The sequence below is a fragment of the Protopterus annectens genome, chromosome 1.part2, assembly GCF_019279795.1.
Source record: "Protopterus annectens isolate FY-2018-M chromosome 1.part2, PAN1.0, whole genome shotgun sequence".
Classification (NCBI taxonomy): domain Eukaryota; kingdom Metazoa; phylum Chordata; order Ceratodontiformes; family Protopteridae; genus Protopterus; species Protopterus annectens.
Window position 1 is genome coordinate 935,348,884 of NC_056727.1, and position 26,703 is coordinate 935,375,586.

The 26,703-nt window shown below is 42.1% G+C and overlaps 1 protein-coding gene across 1 annotated transcript in view; it reads right to left on the bottom strand.

The window, feature by feature from the left end:
* The window catches only part of DNAH14 (dynein axonemal heavy chain 14), a 2,550,346-nt gene that overhangs the window by 871,103 nt on the left and 1,652,540 nt on the right, over positions 1–26,703 (bottom strand). The window contains 1 exon segment of the mRNA XM_044060213.1: positions 25,777–25,782. Coding sequence (XP_043916148.1) covers positions 25,777–25,782 — 6 coding nt within the window.

The following is a 26,703-nucleotide window of genomic DNA, read 5'->3' on the forward strand; positions in this document are numbered from 1 at the left end:
GCATACGACAGGGTACCTAGAGAGGAGTTGAGGTATTGTATGAGGAATTCGGGAGTGGCAGAGAAGTATGTAAGAGTGGTACAGGATATGTACGAGGGTAGTGTGACAGTGAGATCTGCAGTGGGAGTGACAGATGTGTTTAAGGTGGAGGTGGGGTTACATTAAGGATCAGCTCTGAGCCCTTTCTTATTTGCACTGGTGATGGACAGGTTGACAGACGAGATCAGACAGGAGTCCCTGTGGACTATGATGTTTGCAGATGACATTGTGATATGTAGTGAGAGTAGGGAACAGGTTGAAGAGACCCTGGAGAAGTGGAGATATGCTCTAGAGAGGAGAGGAATGAAGGTCAGCATAACTAAGACAGAATATATGTGTGTGAATGAGAGGGGGGATAGAGGGATGGTGAGGATGCAGGGAGTAGAGTTGTCGATGGTGGAGTTTAAATACTTGGGCTCAACAATTCAGAGTAATGGTGAGTGTTGAAGAGAGGTGAAGAAGAGAGTACAGGCAGGGTGGAGTGGGTGGAGAAGAGTGTCAGTAGTGATTTGTGACAGATGAGTACCAGTAAGAGTGAAAGGGAAGGTCTACAAGAGGGTAGTGAGACCAGCTATGTTATATGGGTTAGAGTCAGTGGCACTGACAAAAAGGCAGGAGTCAGAGCTGGATGTGGCAGAGTTAAAGATGTTAAGATTTGCACTGGGTGTGACGAGGGTAGACAGGATTAGGAATAAGTACATTAGAGGGTCAGCCCGGGTTGGACAGTTTGGAGACAAAGCCAGAGAGGCGAGATTGCATTGGTTTGGACATGTGCTGAGGAGGGATGCTGGGTATATTGGGAAAAGGATGCTAAGGACGAAGTTGTCAGGTAAGAGGAAAACAGGAAGGCCTGAGATAAGGTTTATGGATGTGGTGAGAGAGGACATGCAGGTTGCTGGTGTGACAGAGCAAGATACAGAGGACAGGAAGAAATGGAAACAGATATCCCACTGTGGCGACCCCTAATGGGAACAGCCGAAAGAAAAAGAATGACAGAATCATGGCAATCAGACTCCAGTATAATGATAGGGCAGTATTCATATTCTCAGCCTATGCCCCACAGCAGGGTTGTGATAGTGGGGAAAAGAGTGCATTCAGACAGCAGTTGCAGGACTTACTAGATAAAGCAGGGCAACATGAATTGGCGCTAATAATGGGTGACTTGAATGCACATATCGGGACAGACAGAATAGGATATGTGGACTGCCTTGGTCCACATGGGTGGGACAACAGAAATAAAGAAGGAAAAGACATTCTGGACTTCTGTCTGGCAAATAGTAGCCAACACATGGTTCAGAAAGTGACAGTCACAAGATCACATACAAGAGTAGCCAACATGAAACTCAGGTAGACTTCCTCCTAGTACAGAAAAGACACTGGAGTAGAATACATGATTGCAAAGTCGTCCCACAGCATAAACCACTAGTTGCCACAATCAACTGCAAGAAGTGGTCAAAGAAGGCTGTAAGGTCAACAGAGACCAGGCTGAAGATAGAAAGATAAAGAAGATAGTCAGACACCCTTCATAAGGGATGTCAGCAACAACCTGCTCACCAGTCCACAGGATATCAAAGGCAGATGGAAGGAGTATTTCCAGCAGCTTCTGAATGAAGAAAACCTCACAGAAGCTGTACTGCCCAGAAACCACCTATGATGAGAGAAGAAGAGGAGCCCAGCTTAGAAGAAGTAAGAACAGCACTAAGAAAGATGAAGTCAGGAAAGCAGCAGGCTCAGATGAGGTTACAGCAGATATGATAAAGATGCTGGGTGAGATAGGGGAGAAATGGCCCCTGAGGTTACTAACAGCTGTGTGGAGAGAAAGATGTATCCCAGATGACTGCAGAATAAGCATACTCATGCCAGTATACAAGAACAAAGGGGACATCCACAACTGTGGGCAGTAAAGAGGCATCAAACTCCTATCACATTGCATGAAAGTTCTGGAGAGGGTGACTGATAAATGGATGCACAGAGTAGTAGAATGTAAGATGGCAGATGAGCAGTTTGGATTCAGATCAGGATGCAGCACAATTGACCCAATGTTTGCACCGAGACAGATACTTGAGAAGAAGCTAGAGATGGGGAGAAAGTCCAACTGGGCATTCCTGGACTTGGAGAAAGCATATTACAAGGTCCCAAGAAAGATGATCTGAGCAGTACTGCAGTGGTTTGAAGTCCCAGAAACATTGGCAGAATTAGTGCAGGCTATGTACAAGGACCTAGTGACTCAAGTACAAACAGTGTTCGGCCTCACACAGGAGTTTCCAGTGGGAGTGGGTGTACACCAGGGTTCAGCTCTGAGCCCACTGCTGTTCATACTGGTGATGAACTACATTAGCAAACAGGTTTGAGGGGACAGATCAACAAAGCTGCTATAAGCAGATGATGTGGCTGTAAAAGCAGACTCTGAGATAGAACTTCAGCAAAGGATAGGAGAATGGAATGCAAATCTGAAGGCACATGGGATGAAACTAAGCACAGATAAGATGGTGGTGCAGCGGTACCGTTGTCGCCTCACAACAAGAGGTTCTCTGGTTTGATTCTCAGCTGGGGTGCCTTCTGTGTGGAGTCTGCATGTCCTCCCTGCATTTGTGTGGGTTTCCTCCCACGTTACAAAGACATGCGTCTAGAGTGTTTCTCCCCGTGCCTCTGCTGAAAATTGGCTTTGTTCCAAGTCAGACATTCCCGGTTAACAAATGTTAAATAAAAAAAAATATATATATATATATATATATATATATATATATATATATATATATATATATATATATATATATATTCATAGGTGTGTACTAGGCTAATGGCCCTGGAGCTGTTACAAGCCTAACCCATAGGATTACCCTGGCATAGTGCCACCCAACCTTAGTTCCCAGTGCCTCTGTTGAGTAAAACCACTGTAGTGATCCCTGAGGTGAATTTTCTATTTCCCATCCACTCATCAAGATTTGTCTTGAAGAGGGCCAGTAAGGTGCTCTGCTTGACATGTATGGGAAGTCTATTCCATAGCATGGGCAGTCTCTTCGTTATGAACCTGTCCCTCCAGCATGTTTTGTTGATTGCAGTAATGAGGCTGAGGTCTCTAGAGTGTGTGGTGCAGAGGGATTGGGATTTATTTAGATTTAGCATTTCTAACAGAGCTGGGTCAGACATGGCTTTGTAAGTCAAGTGAGGATCACCTCTAAGTAGGCAATATGAGACAGAGAATAGTGGGAGTTTTTTAAGTCTGTCCATATAGGACAAATGTTTAAGGCCTAGGATCCCCTTTGTGAGGTACTTTTGTGGCCTCTCCAGTTGTTGCAGGTGTTTAGTGAGTCACATGCCAAATGGGGCATTGTACTCAATGATTAGCCTAATGAGGGAAGAGTAGAGGGAGACAATGGCCTCTTTCTTCCTGGATGCAAAACCCTTAGTAATAAGATTAGCACATAGAAGGACTTTCTGACCACAGTGGCAATGTGGTGGTCAAAAGAGAGGTTGCTGTCAGCCTGTGTTCCCAGTTCTCTTATAATGCCTTCTGTGTTCAGTGGACTACCATCGATGTGGTAATTCATGGGAACTGAGTTTTTCCCGAATGGGATGATGAGACATTTTTTGGCATTGAGCTTAAGGCCATGGTTTTGACACCAGTCGTTGGTCTCAGTTAGGCCTTTCTGTAGGATGTCAACATCACTTGGGGAGTTAACAATAGCTCCCAACTTGCAATCATCTGCAAACTTTGTCAGCCAGAGTCCCTTTGTGTTGGCCTGGACTTCAGAGAAGTAGATACCAAACAGGAGAGGACCCAGGATCGAATCCTGTAGGACTCCACTCGTGACTGGTTGGCAGTCTGACTTGGAGTCAGCTACTTTCACACTGTGGGTTCTACCTGAGAGCCAGTTTGCAACCCACCTAGTGATATAGGGGTTGATACCTATCTTAGTGAGTTTTTCTATGATTCCTGAGTGGGGAATAGTATCAAAGGCCTTGGCTAGATCAAGGTATGCTGTGTGAACCACCTTGCCTTCTTCCACAGCTCTGCTGACTGACTCAAAGAAGTTGACCAAGTTGAGCAGGCATGATCTACCCTCCAGTGTTTGGAGATTCCCTATATCCTTATTTATTAGGTCCATGATGATCCGTTCCATAGCTTTGCATATCAAACAGGCTAATGGGGCGATAGTTCCCAGGGTCTGTAGTCGCTCCTTCTTTGTGGAGAGGGATGACTGTAGCAGTGCGCCATTCGGTAGGGACAAAGCTTGAGGTGAGGCTGTGATTGAACAGGGCACACAGGTGAGGTGCATTCACTTTGTAGTTTATGTAGAACACAGCCAGGGATATTGTCAGGTCTCACATAAGCTGTATTCTTGGCCTTGGACAGTGCTGTTTTAACCTCTGCAGCAGTAATACTGGGTGCCTGGCAATCTACTGGTATTGTGACTGGTCCTTTGGCGGGGGGTAAAGTTGGCACTGAATCTGTCAGCCAGTATATTGGCAATATCTGTTGGCTCGGTATAGGAGGTACCATTGTGCAGTAGCTCAGAGCAAATCTGAGTATTGCCGTGGAGATTCTTTGCATAACTATAGAAGGCCTCGTGGTTGTCTTTACTATCTGCTGCAGTTCTGTTTTCATAGCTAGCTTTAGAGGATTTGATGAGAGAACTCAACTTTTTGTTGAGGCTGATAAATGAGTTTTTTGAGCCTTGGGACTTCACCTTATTCCGCATCAGTTTCCTCCTTCTGTTGTAGAGTTTGTTTATGGCAGGGGACCACCAGATTGGCTTCATTTTTTTTGGAGCAGAGTGTCTTGGTTCTATTAGGTATGGTGAGATCCATGCATTTGTGTACGTGTTTGTACAGTGCACTGGTGTATGATTCGGCGATCATGCAACTATTCTCCATTTGCATGGGTGCCGGGAAGTTAGCCACCTCTGTTTTTAGGAGCCCAAAGTTAGCTTTGGAGAAGTTTTTCATGGTGGTTATCTTTGCGGGGGGTGGGGTGGGGGAGATGTGGATTTCCAAAGTGATTAGTTTGTGGTTGGATCTAACAAGGGATATTGTTCCTCTTGAAGAGCTGGTGTGGATTTTGCAAGTTTTAGAGAATTTACAGAAGTCCTTTCTTATTTCTGTTCACATGAAGAACTAGGGGGTGGAGCCCTAGTTTGTGGGACCAACACAGGGTGCTGGTTGAGCCAGCTACACATTTGAAAAGAATCACAAGAAATAACTGTGGAATAGTTAGTCTCAGATAGTATAAAAAACAGACACTAGTAAGCATAAAAAAAGAAAACAACATATATGGTGATGTGAGGTAACTTTCTGATCAGTAAGACTTATGACAGAATGTTACCATTTCAACAGTATGGCAGAGAAATGCTTACTGCAATTAAAGATAAGAGCAAATCAATCCAGGAGAAGTGAAGTCTGAGGTCTGTGAGTTGAGTGGTAGGAGACAGAGATGAACAGAAAAATGATTCACTTGGCTGCATGTGGAAAAACTGTAACAGAAACAGGCAGACATAAATATACTGCAGAAGGACTGAATTTGACTAGCAAACAAAATGAAGGGGAAGACAAGAAAAAAAAAACTTAAAGCTAAAAAGACAGTTGAAGTGTATTGGAGAGAAGGAGAAAGTATATTACAGAAAGGCTGAATAAATTGTGGGTTTAGCATGTTTTCCCTACATCCATGTGGGTTTATTTAAGGCATTCTCATTCATTCCACCTGCCAAAACATAATGCTTAGTTACTACTCAAAGCTATCCCTGCATGTAATTCTTATTGTTGTCCTTGTGACCAGTGGTATGGCTATAAAGGATTTGCTTATATGAGTCCACTTACACAGCTTGGTAAATAATTAAATTATTAAAAATAAACTATCAGAAATAGTTATAAATGGGGAGAGGGGTTGTGTGAGCAATATTTTCTCTAAGGATAGGCCTGAGATTATTACTATTATTACTATTATTACTACTACTATTATTCTTGAGCTTTCTGCCACAGTTCAACAGTTTTATGTGAAGTAAGGGACTCCAGCCATTCAGAGCAAGTGTAAGACATGATCAGAAGACCATGAAGAAAGAACGGGTTTATAGCAGATGAGAATGTATAATGGAGATTACAAATTTCACATGCACTTTCGGCTCTCCAGTCCTCACACAACCATTAAGAGCAGACCTCTGACTCATTTGTCAAGTACTTCCTGACATCAGTTGACATTGAGCACTGGAGGCTGTAGCTGGGGACTGTGATGAATCAGATCTTACCAGACTTTATGTTTCAATATGGTTTGTTGGGTGCTGTCTGCAGCATTTCCTGAAGAGACTATAGTGTACAGAGTAATTAATGTACAATAGGTTTATAGATAAGTACGAGGATAGCTGCCCTTGTAGGCCATTTAAGCCTAGCCAGTTTCTCTTTTTACGTTTGAAATACCTATCTCATTTGGTTATAGATTGGCCTTATCCATCCCATGGTCATTAATTATATATTACCCCTAATGAGAATCAGATCATGCCATGGATACTTTGAAGGGACCCCTGCATGGAATAAAGCATATAGGAGCTGCCTCTGTCCACTAGTAGTAGAGGGGCCAGTCCTGGAGTAAATTTTCTGTTTTCCATCCACAGATACAGAAGAGGTTTAAATCTCCAGACAGAGTATTTCTGATACAATTTGACTTGCTGATGTTCAGTAAATCTATCAGTAATGGATCAGAGGATGCCTTGCATGCCAGATAGAAGTCATTTCTTAGCAGTCTGTAAGTTGTTGGGTATAGTGACAGGGCTCTGAGTCGGTCCATGTAGGGCATGTTGTTTAGACCTTGTATCCTTTTATTAACATATCTCTCTGGGCATTCCAGTTGTTGCATGTGTCTGGACAGATACATGCCAAAGGGGGCATTATATTTAATGACTGGCTTAATGAAGGTCAAGTAAACAGGGGACAATGACATCCCTAGATATAGACACAATGCCTTTGTTTATTATCTGTGCAATATAGAAAGACTTTCTTAAAATAATACACATATGTTTGTCAAAACTTAGGTCACTGTCCATATAAGTTCCCAAATCCCAAACAACTAGGTCAACTCTTAGGGGCATATTGTCAATGTAGTAGTTTCCTGGGGTAGATGACTTCACAAAACATACAATAATGCATTTTTTGGTATTTAGTTTCAGTCCATGATTTTGACACCAGTTATTTCTTTGAGACAAACCTTCCTGAAGGATGGCTAAGTCATTTGGGGATTCAATGACTGCTCCTTACTTCCAGTCATCTGCAAACTTAGTCAGCCAAAGCCCTTTGGTATTGGCTTTTACTTCAGGAAAGTACATGCCAAGCAGGAAAAGTCCCAGCACCAAACCTGGGGGACTCTGGTCCCTTTGTAGAGGTAATTTACCCTATTTTGATTATCTGAGTCCTATCTATAAGCCAGATGGCAATCCAGCAGGTGACAAAGAGGCATATTCCCAGTTTATTTAACTTTTCTACTATGCCTGAGTGGGGAATCATCTCAAAAGCATTGGCCAGGTCAAGGTATGTAGTGTGTACTGTTTTTCCTTCATCCATTGCTTTGGTGACCATTTAAAAAAAAAATCAATCAGGCAGAGTAAGTATGACCTGCTCTTGACAAATCCAAACTGAGACAGGTCCAGTATTTGAAGGCTCACTATGTTGTGATGGGTCTACTCTTTATCATCGAAATTACACTCCACCAAATCTCAGATAAGTGATTCCACTTACCCGAAACCTTACTTTAGCAAAAGTACACCGCTGAATGACACATCAGCAAAAAAACAATAACAGAACATAGAAGAGAAAATAACACACATATTCACCCCCCATGTGGGGGGCTGCCCCCCTGCACATTATATATATCAACTCTGAGATCGCACTACAATGACAACACAGGTGAATCCCCTGATCCATACTGTAGTGCGATCTGCATTTGACACCAACAACCACCGTCAATACAACATACCATATAAGGAAGATTGTCCTTTGAAAACTACATTGCCAAAGTGGTTAGAAAGACCTTCTACATAGCCCACCTCATCACGAAGGGTTTCACATCTAGATCAAGAGAGGTAATCGTGCCCCTTTATTCATCCCTCATCAGGCCCATCATAGAATACAATGCCCCTTTTGGGATGTACCTTACCCGACACCTGCAGCAATTAGAAAGACCCCAAAAGTATCTCACCAAGAGGATCAAGGGTCTCAAACAGATGCCATATGCTGCTCGGTTAAAAAAACTCCAGCTCTACTCAGTTGCATACCGCCTACTTCGAGGTGATCTATGCCTGACATACAAAGCTATGTCAAATCCAGAATTAATGGACATGCTCCACCTCAGTAAATCTAAATCCCTTAGAGCCACACGCTCGAGGGACTTGAACCTCAGCACAGAAATAAACAGAACGTGCTGGAGGGACAGGTTCATAACCCAGAGGCTCCCTTCGCTCTGGAATAGAATTCCAGTTCATGTGAGGCAAAGCACCTCACTGAATCTCTTCAAGAAGAATCTCGATAAGTGGATGGGGGATCGTAGGTTTGTCCCAGGGATTACTCCCATGTCACTATTAGACAGAGGCACAGTAAACTAAACCTTAAAAAGGGCACAGTATACTCAAATCAAGGGGTGGCGTAAGCCATACAGAATCGGGCTAGGCTTATAATTGCCCCAGGACAGATAGCCTAGTATGAACCTATGAACCACACTAACCTGTCATCTGTCAGGCTTCACAACAATTATTGTAGCAAAATAAAGGCCATACACTTGCACGTCTCATAGTACCAGCAGCATACTAAATACATTGATGAAACAGACTTCTGAAAAGTGAAGTTTCACACAAGTGGAATATCAGGTAAGTGAAGTCACTTATCTGGGATTCAATGGAGTGTAATTTCAATGAGACAATGGGTCTACTTTTTATCATCGAAATTATACTCCACAGAATCTCAGATAAGTGATTCCACTTATCTGAAACCTTACTTTAGTTAAGCTACACTTCTCCGAATGACACATCAGCGAAAAAACAATAACGGAACATAGAACAGAAAACAACACACACATTCACCAATATTTTTGCAGGGGTGCAAGCCCCCTTGTGCCCCCCCCCTCCCACACACACTGCCTGAACAGTGGAGTCACTTATCTGGGATTCGGTGGAGTGTAATTTCGATGATAAAAAGTAGACATGCCCTGACTGATTAACTCCATGATAAACATTTCCATGGCTTTACATATGAAGCTGGTCAGACTTATGTGTCTGTAATTGCCTGAGTCTGTGGAATGTCCTCCCTTATGAAGGGGAATGACTGCAGCTGTTCTCCATTCACTTGGTACAAAACCTGTATGGAGGTTAAGACTGAACAGCATTGTTAGGGGTTTAGCTAAATCATGATTCATGCTATTTAATGGACATCCAGGGATATTGTTATTGATGCAGTATTTTTAGCTTTTGATAGTACTTTTAGAATGTGGTCTTATGTGACAGCTAGGGGCAAGACTGTTTCAGGTATATTCTGAGGGACAGACAAAGGGGAGAGAGGGAATAACATTTATTGGCCAGTAGGTTTGCTATATATTCAGTCTCAGTGTAGGTAACATCATTCACAATCAACTTAGTGCATTGTTGCATTGTACTTTAAGAATATGAACAGAACCACAAAATGCCCAGTGACTATCATCAGCTTGGGCAACTATTTTAGTCTCATACTTGGTTTTGGTGGATTTTATTAAGCTACTGAGTTGCTTGTTTATTTCAGTGACAATGGCTCTAACATTCTGGGAATTAGTCTTCTTATCTTTTTATTATAAAGCTTGTTGATATTATAGCTCCACCATGTGGGTTTGTTTCGAGGGTTTGTTCTGCTCTTGTTCCTGTGGCATACAGCTGAATCTATGCAGCTGTTTATTTGCTGGTACAGTGTGGTGGATACATTTCTGCATATTTAATGGAGTTAACTGGGTCTATTGGGGATTTGAAGTTTGCCAATATATCACTTAAGAGTAGGTAGTTTGTCTAAAAGAAATTTCTAAAGGTTTGTTGGATGGAAGGGATCTCTGGGTTCAGTTTTATTTTGAAGGAAACTGCTTAATGGTCCGACCTAACAATTGATGAAGATATGCAAGGGATCGTGCAAGATGCTCTCATATTAGTAAGAAGAAGAACGAAGATGCTATTCCCACAAGTAGGTACTCTGACTAATTGTTCCAGGGCATTTGTATTGACAAAGTCCAGGAATCTCTGTGCTTGTGCACTGGGGTGTGTAGGTTTACCAGTCTATAGATGGATAGTTTAGATGACCTAGGAAAATGGTATTGGGTTTAATACTGAGTGATTCTAGATCCTATAGATAGGCATTGTGACTTGTTCTGTAGACAGCCAATATGTGGTATGGGACCTTTTTTGTGGTTATTTGGACATGAAGAAGCTCCTGTGCATCATGTTGCTTTACCAACAGTAATGTGAGTCTCTTCTGGATGTAGATTGATACAACTCCACCTTTCCTCCTCCTGTACAGTAGCTGGTCTAAACGTGTAGGAGGCATTATAGCCCTGAACAGCCAGAGTACTCTCCGCTATTTTAAACCATGTCTCAGTCACTACACAGATATCAGTATCTTTCAGTGTGGGAAAGGCTTCTAGGAAGTGAAGTTTCTTGTTCAGGCTCCAAGCATTGATCAGTAACACTTTCATAATTTCCTTTGCTTGTTTCATTATGTTGATAGGTTTATCAGTTTGGCATTGCCTAAAAAAGGCACTATGGGGTGGATAATATCTTTGCCAATAATCAAAACCCTAGGGGGGAGAGATGCAGCCCATCCCTAGCTAAGCAGTGTGATCTATTGCTGATATCCTCCCAGGCTGACAAATATTTGACCACCTTTGAATGACACCAAAAACTAAGCCAAACATTTAAGTAAATTATTTCTGCTCATACTCAGCATCATCCCACCTCATATATTTTCAGTTTCAGCACATTGGAAATACAACAAAAGAAACAGTGGCAATGTAACAGCAAGCATACACAGAGGTAAAAGTCAGGACAATATGTAGCACAAATGAACACAACCATAAGTATATGTTTTTCAAGAACTTGGTCAATAAAATTGGTAATAAAAGGACCTGTAAACTGTTGTAACATCAAATAGTGTAATGTTTCTGTGGAGAAAATAATATACCCTCAGAATACCTAAAAAATAATATACCCTCAGAATACCTAAAAATTGCTGCTGACAGTATCACTTACCCCATAAGCATACTTATAAGTAGATCCATCCTTAAGTCCTACATTCCCAAAACCTGGTAAAAGGCTTTCATCCTCCCTCTCCATAAAGGTGGCAATAATGACATCACAAATTTCTGACTCATTGCAATTCTTTCGCCAATCTCCAAAATATTATAAAAATGCATCAGTATTCAACTGCTCTGCTATCTTCTTGACAACCAAATACTTTCACCCTTACAAAATGGCTTCAGACCTGGCCATAGTACTACAACTGCCCTTCTCTTCTTTATGGATACAGTCAGCAGAGCCCATGATGCTGGCAAAATTGTCTCCATCCTCTTCCTTGACCTATCAAAAGGATTCAACACTGTTTCTCACCCTTTACTTATCACAGAACTCTCTAAGATCAGTCTTTCACTCCCCTCTCTAAACTGGTTCTCTAGTTACTTTAAAGAAAGAGAACAGACTGTCAGATGGCATTACTCCATCTCTTCTTTCCTCAAAACACCTACCAGGGTTTCCCAATTCTTCATACTTGGACCACTCCTATTTAGCATATTCATAAACAATCTCCAGTCATCTCTATCCGAGAATCTGTCATTCAGTATGCAGATGACTCTACTATTGTCTGCTCTGCCAACTCCATCTCTGATGTCCACATGTCTGTGTGACATAAGTGAAGAATCTTGAAAACCAATATGGAAATTTGAGATGGCAGCTAAATGTACACGGATAGTAGAGACAGACACCTCAGAGTGGAAAAGATGTGATGAGTAATCCAATACCACTGAGGCTGGGGCTGACAAGGGGTCTAATTGTTTATTTGCTGCCCATAGAGAGAACCTTTTCCATTTGTTAAGATAGATTAGTCTGGTGGACGATTTATGAGATGCAATAAGAATATTGTGCACAGGGGATGAGAGGTTTTCATGCCTGGCAATCATTGGAAGTGGAGAAACCAAACTGTCAGCTTCAGGGTTGTTAGATTGGTTTGGGGTGAATCTGACCCTGTGGATGGGAGATCAATGTTGGGGATGGATTGAGTATCCACGGTTGATCTAGCAGGTGAGGCCAGAGGAAGGGAAACCAGACTTGTCGAGGCCAATATGGAGCAATGAGGATCACTTTGCTCTTCAACTGTCGTGCTTTCTTCAGAAATTGGGAGATGAGGGAAAGAGGAGGATAAGCAAAAAGAAGACCCGAGGGCCAAGCGTGGACTACAGCATCCTTTGGTGACTGTCCCCGAGGGGGGATTAGGGTAAAGTAGTTGCTGCACTTGTAGTTGGTTGGGGAGGCAAACAGGTCGCAGCAAGTCTTGCCCCAGTGGTTGAAGATTTTTGCCGCTATCACAGGATTGAGGGACCACTCGTGAGGTTGTAGAATGCACCTGCTCAATTTGTCCGCTATCACGTTGGAGCTTCCGGGAATATGCATTGCAATTAGAAAGCAGTTGTAAGCTATCGCCCATTGCCATATTCTCAAGGCCTCTCGGCATAATGGGTAAGATCTGGTGCCTCCTTGTTTTCTGATGTATCAGACCACTGACATGTTGTCTGATTGGATCGTAATAGTCCCTGACGGAAGAATTGAGTGAAATGCTTGCAACGCTAGAAGCACTGCCCTCAGTTCCAGGACACTGATATGCAAAAGGGCCCCTGTCAATGACCAGGTGCCTTGGACCAAGTTTCCCTGATATAGCCCCCCCACCCCACCAGGGAGGCGTCCATGGTCACTGTGGCTATCGGTTGATGGGGACTGAAAGGGCGAGACCATTGTTTGGGATTTAGAGACAACCACCAGAGTAAATCTTGCTTGCATCTCTGAGTTACACTTATCTGAAAGGACAAAGGATGTTGTAGAGGGTACTACTGAGTGAGAAGTAGCCATTGAAGCAGCCTCATGTGGAATCTGGCTAGAGGAACAATATTAATCAAGGCTGCCATTGACCCCAATAGCTGGAGTATAGATCAAGCGGGAGATTTGTGGTGACAGAGCAGTGGTTGAACTTGTTGTCTTATTCTCTGAAGCCTGTGTTCTGGAAGGGATGCTGTGAAATTTGTCATGTCCAACAGTACCCCTATAAATTCCAAAGACTGAGTTGGGGCTGTGTTGGATTTTTCCTAGTTTATAGTGATTCCCAGGCTTTGAGCTGTTAAGAGAGCATACTGCTGGGCTTCTTCCGGTAAACACTTGGTGGGGCAGTGAGGAGTCAGTCATCTAGATATGGAAATGCCTGGAATCTTTGAAGTCACAAGTGAGTGATAACCACTGCCGTGCATTTTGTGAACACTCGGGGGGCTGTAGAGAGACCGAAGGGCAGGTCTCAAAATTGGTAGTGACTGGCTCTTATTCGGAAGAGGAGGTATCTTCTTGAGCATTTGTCCATTTTTATGTGGCAATACGCATCTTGAAGATCTACCGAGCACATCCAATCGTCTTCTTCCAGAAAAGGAAGGATAGATTGAACCGTGGCTATCTGGAATTTCTATGTTTTTACAAATTTGTTCAGTGTACTGAGATCCAGAATTGGTCTCCAGTCCCCTATCTTTTTTGGCACTAAAAAGAACCTCGAGTAAAAACTGGATCGTATTTCGTCTGGGGGACCGTCTGGATGACTCTTTTTTGTAGCTGCTTTTGGATTTCATATGCTGCTGCTTCCATTTGACTGGGTGGAATGTCGGGTAATAGTCTTGATGAGATTGGGCAAAGATGGAAGGGGATGTGATAGACTATGGATATTATTCGTTGTACCAAAGAGTCGGTGGTTATATTTTTCCAGGCAGCGAGGTACAAGGAGAAATGACCCCCATCCACTTCTACAGGTGAGCAGTTGGGCAATGCTCCAGGAGCACTGATAGGGTTGGCCACAGAATGAATCTCTGGAATCCTGGTTTTGCGGTTGTCTTCTGCCTTGAAAGGGGCGTCTTCCATTGGAGTTTCCCCCTCTGCCTCTAGGAGAGAACTCGGCACATGCATCCTGGAAAGAACCCTATGATTTCTTGTGCCACATCTTTCTGCTCCTCTGATTTCTGGAGTAAAATCGATGAGGAGTGGAGTGTCTGACACCAATGGCAGACAGGGTCTTGCCATCTTGTTTGCACTTTGCCAGCATATTTTTTACTTTAGGGCCAAACAAAGAAGCGTCCTCTATGGGGGCATTCATGAAGGAAGCCTTAAAGGTGTCCGCAAAGTCATAAAGGTGCATCCAGGCATGTAGTCTGGTGACTATACTGGCGCCTGCCACTCTAGCCACCTCTTCCGTTGCATGAGAAATAACATGCATGGAAGAGTTGGAAATGGACTCTAGGGTGGCTATCTGAGAAGCCACATTATCACGAACCTTGTCAGAAACAGCTCCTGCCAAGGTTTCAGAGAGCTGGTTGATATGATCTCGCTGAAGCCTGGTAAAATGTGCCAAATAATTCAAAGACCTTTCAGCGAAGGTCGATGAAGTAAACACATGCTTCCCTAATCTGTCAATCACCCGGGACTCTTCTGTGGGCGGATGGACAGTTTGGCTCTCTTTTGCCAAATTCTTCTTAGTAGCAGCTGCCAACACCATAGCATCTACTGGAAGACCTTGTGACCAATGTAGGTGCTCAGCTGGGGGTGATAATATTTTATCTGGTCTGCTAGATATCGCTTCCAGGGTGTCAGCAGCCTTCAATGAGCACTGGATGATGAGCTGGATGAGCTCATTGGCAGGCAGGGTAACCCAGGAGGTAGGCAGCCAGGCACGAAAAGCCTACAGGAATACAGATTCCTCAGAGGAAGGATTAGAGGACTTCCAGTCACCTCTCTGTCTAAGGATCTCAGGGATGTCACCAAAGGACACCTCATCAGAAGGTGACCGTGGGGACCCTTCCCCATCATTGAAATCCATATCTTCAATCAATGACTCCTCAGTAGAGTCCTTGTGTTTCCTCTTAGATGATGCTTTGCAGGGTACTTCCTCAGTGGGATGTTCCTGGGAAGACTGCAAAGTAGGGGTTTCCTGAGGAGGAGAAACCTGAGGCTCTTGTGCCCAGTGTCCAACAGTTGAAGCTTGTGACAGTTGCGGCACAGAGGGAGGAGAGGAATCCGACATGTGAGCTTTGCCAGTGGAGGCAAGCACCCTCTCCATGGCCTGGTAGGCTGGCCTGCCCAAGGAGGGCTGGGAGTCTGGAACTGAGCACGACAACCTCAGAACCAGGGTCACACCCCACCCCGACGAGCCTGCCCCCAGACCAGGAGTCTCAAGAGGACCATGAACCATAAGAGAGAGAGGATCCCTGGAGGGTGCCATAGAAAAAAATTGGCGTGGAGCCAGGAATGCCCTCCCCAATATCATACCCACTGGCCTGAGAACAGCCTGATGCCCAGTGCACTGAGGGCCACAAGGACGACTTTGGTTCCAAAGTGAGATCCACTACTGGAGTCAGAGGAAGGGAAGCCGCTGTCAGAGTAACAGGCTTCAAAACTCGTGTGGAAGTTGAAGGAGGAGTGTACGTTGGGGTTTGAGGAGATATATGTTCACCTGAATGAAGGAACATGGACTTCAATGGTTGGGAGAGACCTCTGACCACAAGCAACTGGTCAACAAGCCGCAACACATCCTGTTCAGAGAGACTCTTGGCTGACTTCATGGAGAAAGCTGATGGTGATTCTGGCCTTTCTAGGAAAGGAGTATATTGACTGGTAGCAAAAGGATCCAGTGAAGGAGAATATTTGGTCCTTGCTAATTCAATAGGTGCAGACCCCAGAGCCAAGGATGTCTGCACCAATGAAAATGGTGTGGAAATAGTCTGTGCTGATGATATCAGTGCTGTAGTAGTTGAAGGTGTCTGCACCGTAAAGGCAAAAGTCTGCCCCAAAGGGTTTGGTGCCGTAGTTGAAAGTGTCTGCACTGGCAATAAGGATGGTGCTGAGAAGGACTGCACCAAAGCACATGTTGGGTGCCGAAAAAGTCTGTGCCGTGGAGTACAGAAGAGTCATACTTGGAGCCAAAGGTGACTGCACCAACGGTCCCGAAGGGGACTGAACCTGTACTGACGGTGTCATAAAGGGTTGTGACATAGCTGTCGGAACCGTAGTTGTCTGCACAAGGAACTCCAGTGCTGGTATCGATAAAGGAGACATGGCTGTAGTCAAAATCATTTGAGGCGGTGCTGAGCCTGGTGCCGACAGGGTCACAGATGGCAGCACCGAAGTAGTAATCAATTTCATCTTCTTATGAGTCGACTCCTTACAATCTCCAGAGGCAGAAGAAGGGAGTGACTTCAATGAAGAAGAGGAAGAATGCCTCTTGCGGGTTTTGACAGGAGGGGGTGAACCCTCTGACCCAGAAATAGCAGAGAGAAAGGAGACTTGACCAGACCTTTCAAAATTGACTTATTCTTCCTCTCGTTGAGAGTCCTGGTAGAGAAATTTTTGCAAATCCCACATGGAGAATCAACAGTCAAGTGGGAGACATTAAGGCAGTATACACATAAGTCGTGGCCATCTGAAAGTGGTAACTTATGGCTGCAATCCTTACACTGCTTGAAACCAACGCTACTTTTCTTATCCAACATAACTGGTGTGGAGAAGAAGAACAGTACCAAAAGGAAGAAGAAAGGCTACCCAAAAAAGGGTAAGAAGAAAAGGAAGGATTACCAATGATGGCAATGGAGAATTGCCAAAAGGTAAGAAAAGAGGGTAATAAAGGGAAAAGACTAAAGGGCAAGAGTCTAAAGAGTACGATAGGGTAGGAAAATATTAGAATAATCTTTTGAGAAAAATTTAAAGTAAGAACAATGTATAAACTTTCAAAAAAGTAGACAGCTGAGAGAGTGGCTTGACACGGCTGTACAGCAACACCGCAAACAAGATCTAAGGTAACAGGGAGCAGAGCATTCTGGGTAGGACCTTGGCTCGAGAGTTTTTGGCTGACGCAAGCTTGATATTGGCTGATTTGGCTCTGAGGATGGAACCGATAACCCATCAGTAAGGAATTAATGAAGATTAACAACATCAGATTATTTATTTAGTAGCTCCGAGCAATATAGATCATTCTATATAGGGAAGACCAACAGACCCTTGAAACATCATAACAGGGAGCATTTGTACAACATCAGGGTGGGCAGTGTGAATAATGCACTATCAAAGCATGTTTTAGCAGAAGGAGTACATCTCACCTTTAAATTTATAGTTATTGATAAAATAATGCCTAATGATAGGAAAGGTGACCTTAGGACTTATACTGAATCCATAGAAGCTAAGTGGATTATAAGGCTAAGGGCAGATTGTGGGAAGGGGCTGAATGATCGTATTTCCCTATAACCCTTTCTTAAAATGAAAGGTATACATTAAGGTTATACAAGGAATAAAAGCTTTAAATGTGTACCTTTTTAATTGTTCATTATTTTCAATTATGGTTAATTAAGTGATTTATACTGCACCTATTTAATTGGTTTTATTGCTCTTGTGTTTTATGGTCTGAAGAAGCATTTTTGTGAAAGTGCTCATCTGATATTAAAGTTTTCTATATGCTACGACTAATTTGCCTTTATTTGATAGAGTAACAGCCTGGCTGCAGCACTGGTTCCACTATACGGTGTGTGGTTGATTTATTCTTTATCTTGAACTGTGAAACATATCAGTTCAGTGTTTTTTTGTTGTGTAACTACCATCTTAGACTTCACCTCGACTTCCATTATAGTATGGAAAGGCTGTATACAGATAGGATGCCTAACACAGAAACAGGCAACACACAAAGGCCAATAATTACAGAGGGCAATGAATCACTAATTATTGTTAATGGTATTCACCCCACTACTAGAAAGAAATACTTTTTTAAAATATCAGCAGATTGCAATACAAAAAATTTAATCTATCTTGCTGAATGTAATACCTGCAGTTCTTTTTATGTAGGTATGACGAACCGTACTCTCCAAGAACGTGTCAGGGAACATCTATTAGCAATGAAAAAGGGAGATATTAATAGAAGTGCCCTAGCCAAGCGTTTAGTATCTCTTGATAAGTCCCATAATTTTAGTTTTAAAGTGATAGAGTGTGTATACTTGGGACCTAGGTTAGGTGATTTAAGAAATATTACTGAGCTAAAGGAACTTAAATGGATTATTGAACTTCAAGCAGACCGGTTCCCTAGCTTAAATGACAGAGCATCAATAAAACCTCACCTTAAAAACAGAAGTTTGAAATAGAAGTGTATTTATGTATTTTATTCTTGGTTTTAATGGTTATTTGTAATGATGATTAACTTTTAATTGGGAGTTGATTGAATAATTAATTATTTAATTGTGTTTTAACTATATAAGCTGAGCTGTGAAGAGTTTCTTTTGGTCTGAAGAAGCATCATATCAGATGTGAAAGCGCTTACCTCTATTAAATTTGTGTGTTTTATTACTTTGGCTGTGTTTCTTCACTACAATTTTATTTCTGTCATTTGGACTTGTTGCTGTAGTGAAGTTTATCCACAGTGGCCTTCTTCTCATTGCTTTGGAAACCTGGTCATCCACAGACCACAGGTTTTGGCTTGCACCTCAGAAAAGTATATCCCAAACAGTAGAGGCCCCAAGACCGATCCTTGGGGTGCACCGCTTGTTATGGGTCTACTACTAGATGTGGCTTCCCCTACTTTGACTGAGTGGGTTCTATCAGTGAGTCAGTTAGCTACCCATCTGGTAACATACGGGTTGATGCCTAGCTGAGAGAGTGTATCTATTATGCCCGAGTGGGAAATAGTGTCAAAGGCTTTGGCTAGGTCAAGGTAGGTGGTGTGCACTGTCTTCCTCTCATCCATGGCTTTGGTGAGTGTTTCAAAGAAGTCAACCATGATCTCCCTTTGACAAAACTAAACTGTGTGTGGCAAGTGTTTGGAGGTTGCCAATGTCCTTGTATATAAGGTCCATGATAATACATTCCATGGCCTTACAGATTAGGCTAGTTAGGCTGATGGGCCTATAAATGCCTGGGTCAGTGGACTCTCCACCTTTGTGTAGAGGGATGACAGTGGCCATCCTCCATTCAGCTGGGATGAAGCCAGTATTCAGGCTTTGGTTGAATAGTGTGTCTAATGGAGCTGAGAGCTCATGCTTGGATTCATGGAGGATACAGCCAGGGATGTTATCGGGTCCCATGGAGACTGTATTTTTTTCCTTTGAGAGGGCATTAAGGACCTGCTCGCTGGTGATGAGGGGAGGAGGGTAGGTGCTGGGGATGTCCTGGTTTACTGATGAGGGGACAGGGAGGGTGAAGTTTTCACTGAACCTGTCTGCCAGCAGGTTAGCTATAGCTATAGCATTTGTGAATGTGGTTTTATTGACCACCAGTTCAGAGCAAATTGGGTGTTGCCTTTGAGATTGCGGACATATGTGAAGAAGGCCTTGTGATTGTCCTTGGTGGATGTGGCCAATTTGGACTCAAAATTAACCACAGAGGATTTTACCAGTGACCTTATTTGCTTGTTCAGACAAGGGAGAGGGTGCTTCCAACTTGCCACCTGCTCCTCCTTGGCCCTGAGCAGCTATTTTTTCCTTCTATTATACAGTTAATATCTAGAGGTAGAATTAGTATTTTGCTTTGCACCCAGCCACATCAATGAAAGTCTTGGCTTGTACTGTAAGGGAATGCTGTTAACACACACACATGACTAACACTAGCAGCAGCGAGAGCTGCTGCTGCCAAAAATCATAGCATCATAGCAATGAAAACAAAACTTTAAAGCCCATTTCATCAGCTGCTGGGACAGGTGGATAGAAAGAACCTTTTACCTGGAGCCAGGAGCCGGAGGAACTAGTTAAGAATGAGATACATTTTTTCATTTTCTCTCTGGAGACAGTGTGCAAACTAAGCAAAAGAAGTTAGATGCTGTCCTGGGCATGGACCGGTCTGACTCTGTAGCTGCTCGACTGCTGCACTTAACTTAAGTAGTACGGATGAACTGCACAGTACTGTACCTTAAGTACTACTTGCTTGCTGCTCCGAGTCTGTATTAATTTATTTTAAAACAAAAAAAAAAAACAGCTCGAGAAACTCAAGAGTTTCATCCTCCATCTCCCTGTTTGCTGGTCTGACACTATGTGCTGCTGCTGACTGCTGCTGCCTAAATCCAGGCAGGAAATTGCTTACCAACACCAAGTACAAATGCAGGAAAAAGTAAATAGAGTACAGACACACCCCTGTCAAACCCTCAGCCGAATTCCAGCAGTTTGCCTCACGAAGCTTACATCATCGCACATGCACTGCATGTGATGACGTCAGTAACAACTTTAGCCAAAAAAAAATTTGAAAAAACAACCGGGAAATTCGGGAATTGAGGGCGCCACTCAGAAATTCATGGCACCCGTTATTTTGCCCTCAGAACTGGTAAATACTGAGGAATTTGGTACAGTTGAGAGGTCTGCTTCCTAAGCCCAGCCACAAAAATAACCCTAGCTACAACTTGCCTATTACCCTCACTCATCTCCGGTGCCCCTCTACTTACCAATATCCAAAGCTCTGCTAAATCCAAACTTGAGACATGCTACAATAAAATCGCCAAATTAGCAACCAATTCTAAATACTCCCTCCATCACTGAATTGCTCTTAAGTCTGTGAAATGGCTAGAACTACCAAACTATCTCTCCTACTTGCAACTATCTACTACTCACAAAATACTCTTTAGACCCCTAGACTGTCCTGCCCTGAGCTCAACATTCAACTACTACCACCCAAACAGACCCCTTAGATCAGGAAATTAGAAGCTCTTGCAGGTTCACAAGCCTAACTTCCCACCCGGACAGTTTATATATTCAAGTTCAGTGACCAAGAACTGGAATGTTCTGCCTCTGTCCATTAGAACAACTCAAAATCCTACCTCTTTCAAGACTTCCCTTCACAACCACCTACCCTGAAGCTGGAAGTGTACTTGCACCAAGCCCCCCTAGAAAGTGTATGCCACACTGTTTCTTATCAACCTTATTTTCCTTTCTCTTTTTTTGTGTGGTATAATACTTCTGTAGATACGCATTATAGAGCCAGTATTTTATGTAGGTCTTTACTCTGTACTGATTACTTCAGATTATACTACTGTACATTTCTCTCATGGTATTTACTTTTATTTTGTACATACTTAATCTTTGTATTCGATTTTGTATTTAAAACTTTTAATTTATTGTACTGTGAAGCTTTTCTCCCTGGGCCTCCATTGAAAATGGGTGCTCTATAACCCAGTGGACTTTCTTGGTAAAAAAATGCAAATAAATAAATATACATACAAGTAACAAAGTATTTGCAAATGTACTATTGTTGAGTATGGGATGTGAAGAAGAGTAAGGCAGGAGTCAAATGAGGGGAAAAAGGGAAATGAGTGAAATGGAAAAGAGGGTGGAAAAAAAAAGTGCTGAGGAGGGAGACAAGGGGAAAGTATGTAGCTTTTACTTTCCAAGATAAACAGATATAGGCAGTGCTGCAGGATTTGAGAACATGTTGATGGGTCAGCTCATGAAGGACTGTGTAGACACAAGATCTCAGTGACCCATCAAATAGAACCCTTATAGTGTCCCTGAATGGGTTAAGCAGACCCTAATAGAGTAGCTACAGAGCTGCTAGATCTGGAGGTAATCTAAGAGCCAATAGTTAACTTCTGTTCTAATCTGTCTTATGAAAAACAGTTAATAAACATATTGTTTTATTTTTAATACATAGTAATAGCATATATTTCTGGATAACTAATAAGAAATATTCTTAAGTATATGAAGCCAGTGTAGAGGGATGGTTGGGGGCGCAGATGGAGGAGATCAGCTGAGGGGCTCTATGAAAATGGTTCAAAGTGGATCCCGCAATTGCTATGGACAGCCCTGAATGCCACAATTTGTATAATGCACTGATATATTGTATTATTCTTACCATTAATACAAATTAATACACATGTACAGTTATAGGTTGTTTTACTGTCAGTGATCCAAGAAGAGGCTGAAATGGATCTATAATGGAAAAGCCCATTTATCATATTAATGATCATTACAGAAAAAAAAATCCTTGAAATCTCACCCTAAATCACACTGCTGAGATATGATTTTTGTGTTTTTCTCAATGTAATGGAGCTCGCTAAAGATATAAACTCATGTAATAAAACCTGAAGGATTCCAAAATCCCTCCAGAGTGCTTGAAACTCACCCCGACTGTTGAAGTTTAAATTTGAATATTCTCTCTCAGTAGTTTGCTGCTGCAACCTCAATGCTAAAACTTCTGGCTCTTAGTTTAAGAGCACTTAGTGCCTGACCTACCTTGAATCCAAGCACAGCATCCACTTCTGCCTGAAGACATGTGACCCACTGCTCTGATCCTATAACCTTGTTAAACATTTCACCTGTGCTTGGAGTAACTTTTGCTGAGAACTTCTTATAAAACATCAAAGCCATTCAGTTTTACTATTGTAGTTCCTTAGAAATCCTGTCTGAGTCTTTAAAAGTATCCTGTTTATCAACAAGGGTTGATTCTCTCCCTTACCTATCCCATCCCAGCACAGCATAATTTGTTAGCCTCTCCATGAAATTCTCCCCTTTGATAGCATAGAGGTTCAGCTTCCAACATTTTACAAACCTGTTCAGGTATGAATGGACACACAGATTCAAGGCTGCATGATCTGAGAGTACTGTAGGGAGCGTATCCAAAGATTTCACTAGATGCAAATATTCTTCTGGGATCAGTATTTTGTTTGTACTAAAGTACAAATTATACACATAAGGAAAAAAAAAACAAGTAATATCAAATTAGGCAAACCCCACTTCAGCTCCCTATGGCTCTCTACAGTAGCCATACTCACTAAAAATCTATTGATAAATGTCCTCCCTGTATGAACAATGACTACTATGAACCTTTCCTAGGATAAAATAAATTCCAAACTCTACCTTGTATGAAAACCCCTCCTGAAGAGGGATCAAATTTCTCAACAAGTTCACAAGTGGGTGAAGGTTCCCAGGGGTAAATATGAGTTCACAAAAGTCATTTTTGTCCCTATCAAAATCTCACTAAAAACTACATATCTACCCTCATAATCTGCCAGTATTGTAGCAAACAAAAAACAATACCTTTCCTAACCTGGGTAGCAACACCCCGCCATCTACCTGATAGATATTAAGAGAAAGGGACAAGATAATAACCAAATTTACCAACTTTATGTTTATCATTATCTTTATGATAGGTCTCCTGGATGAAGATCATATTGGGTGTAAACCCTTTAATGTTGATTTTTAACTGTGTTGGAAATCAGAAGCAAAGTCATTATGATCCCAATATGCCATGTATCACAACAGTCAATTTCATCTGAACATATACTCCCTACAACAAACCCCATGAGGCTAAAGTCCCAGGAAGTTCTACTATGCCTCCATAATCCCATTAGCATCTGACCCCATGGCATAAAAATTCAACTGAAGTTTTACAGACAACTTAATTAACACAAACATCTTCACCTCCTGACTTGACTGAAAAATGACTAACAACAAAATATTAAACCCCACCAAACCAAATGAATCAAGAAGCATAAAACATTGTGTAATTCTTTATAAAATGCACCCAGTGTGCTCTTGTGATTCTCCAAGGTAGCGAAGAATTACCCTTCTCAAATGAGGGGCAGAGACAGTTCATGACAGTGTAGTCTACTCTAAATGTAAAGCCAAAAATTGACTTCCCTGTATGACCTACCATCTCAACACCAGCCTCCCACTCTAAAACACATTATGTCAGCAAATTAGCTGTTACTTCCATAATCACTCCCAAGAAGACTCTTCCTGTTTTAGTTAACTGTCCAACGCCACTTAAGCTATCAGTCTAAAAGAAGTATAAAAAGTGTATGTGTGTTTGTGTGTGTGTGTGTTGGGGGGGGGGTTGACAGACATCCCTCCCTTCCCCAACTAAAGGTTACCAGAAATAATATCTAATAATTATTGAATTATTGTAAATACCCACAATAACTGCAAGCCATTAATACAGCTGTCAACAGGCATGCTGCTGGACCTAATATGAAATATAATGCATTCACCTAATCCATACATATTTGAAATGCTACTTCCCATAAACAAATACTCCTGCATAGATCCAATACTAATCTCCCTTCCTCTCATCAGAATATGGGAAGAGTCTCAGTCTACCAGCATTCTGCAGGACCTTCCAACATTAAGATCATTATACTTCAGCCAGCGATTAAAGTTACCAAAGGGATGAAAACAACCCACAATTCATACATTGCCTTAGGAATATCAGTCATCCATAATTCCTGCAAGCATCAAATCACTTCTACATATTTTTTTATAAAAAAGGAGGAGAGAAATAAAAAAAAGAAAGAATGAAGAAATTACAGATAACAAACATTAATCTTAACAATTAATTAGGGAATCCAGATCAAATTTCCTATCCATCTAAGAGAGGTGCATGACAAATCTCACTCCTTGCTAACATGGGTCACCCAAAGATCAGTAAATAACCACAGTATATTTTATTCATACAAATCATCTCAGGGAAACTTTGACTAATGTGGTCAACCTGCTAACAGTGCTGCTTTCTGTCTGTGGACCACCCGCAATTTATATGAAGCCAAAGGTCTTGGTGAAGAGCCGGACCATTCCCTCATGGTTTGTGAAGGAATACTGTCCTGATCATGTACTGCAGCATCTCCCAATGAATTCGATCAGGAGTGATGCAGTTCCTGGACTGCATTCTCCAGGACATAAAAAATGACTTGCATCCTCCATGTAGGTTCATATAGGAATTTTAGGCCAACTTTCTTGAAGGACCATTTTAAGCCTAGCTAATAACTTGAGTTTAGAATCAAACCCTATTTTTCATCTTTGTGAAGTGAATACCATAACCATTATGCCAAATTCTCCCTATCCTCTTAGGCAATTACAAGGCTAATGACTAGATGGGCTCTTTTTAAAGGTAGCTATGCTTCCCAAAGATGAGAATCAAACCCAGTGCCTTGTGTCTGTAATGTAAACACCTTAACTATTATGCCAAACTCCATACTCAAGAAGAACATGATAACGCAATTAGAACATTCATTTTTACAGCCTTCCAATATGAATGGCAGACTACAGCACCGCCTTTTTCTGCTGAGTCTCTTGTAAAAAGTCAGTATCACAAAGTACCCTGCTGATCCTCAGTTTAACTGCATGGCCTGGAGGCTAGAAAGAAAAATTCTTTCTTTTAAGAACTAGCTGGACTAAAAAGGGTTGAGAAAACTGAACCCTAAGCAACTGAAGTAAGAAATCTCTGCATGCTATTTCAGGTTTAATATCTTGCTTAGTTCTGTCCATTCCAAAATCCTTTTTGCAATACAAAGAATAGGGCTGGCTCCCTCCTCTCTCTCAGGTATGCCAATAAACCAGAGATTCTTCCTCTTTAATGGTCCTTCAAGTTGCTTTCAAGAAACTGTATTCATGCCTTTGTCATTTCCACTCTTCAGTTTATATCTTTCACTCCAACCTCCAGACTAGATACTGTTTGAAAATGCATGGAAGCAATTTATGCAGAGCACAATCCCTTTCTCTCTGAATACACACAGCTCCCTGAATGTATTTCTGTAAATTCAAGTTTATCTTTTGTAATCTGAGCATAATTTTCTCAAGTCATTAAGCAGAGATATCAGCCACATCAGGAGCATTTCATATTCCAGAGGAAAGTGACCACGGCTCAGTGTGAGGTGATTTCATGGCTCAGTAGTGGAAGATTTGGTCTTTTTACTGCTTGCTACATTTCAGGTTTTGTGGTATAAGTAGTTCCTTGCAAAACAAGTACCAATGATATAACACTGGGAAAGTTGAGAAATATCTCAAAGTTCGACTTTGTCTTATTTTAGAGCAGAAGAGGATAAAGTTCACTTAAAGTGCTGTTCCACAGCACCCATCTTAAGCAGAAGTCCCTGAGATATGATTTTTGTGTTTTTCTTTAAGTACTACATTCACTCAAGCAGCAGACGCTAAGGATATATGATGTAGGAACTATAGGCTCATAGGTTCATAGGTGTTTACTAGGCTAACAACCACAAGGGCCTTTTAAGCCTAGCCATGCATCCCAAATCTCTGACAAGTTCTGATACCCTTTGTAAGTGTAAGCAGGGTTTTGGGAGATGAAACATTTACAAGCAAGGGCCTGTGAGATGAAACATTTGCAGGATGCCTGTGTCCATTAGAGACATAGGTGCTAAACCAGGGATGCATTTCCTGTTCCCCATTCAATTGTTCCAGTTAATCTTGAACTGGGTTAGGGAGGAACTCTGCTTCACACAGATGGGAAGCCTGTTCCAGAGAAGGGGTAGTCTCTGGGATATTTACCTGTCTCTCCAGCAGGTCCTCTTTACATCACAGGCAAGGTTTAAGTCTTTAGAATGGGTAATTCTGGTGCTGTTTGTTTTGTGGATATGAAAGAGGTCCTTTGGAGTGGGATCTGACAATGCCTTGTATGCCAGACAGAAATCTCCCTTCAA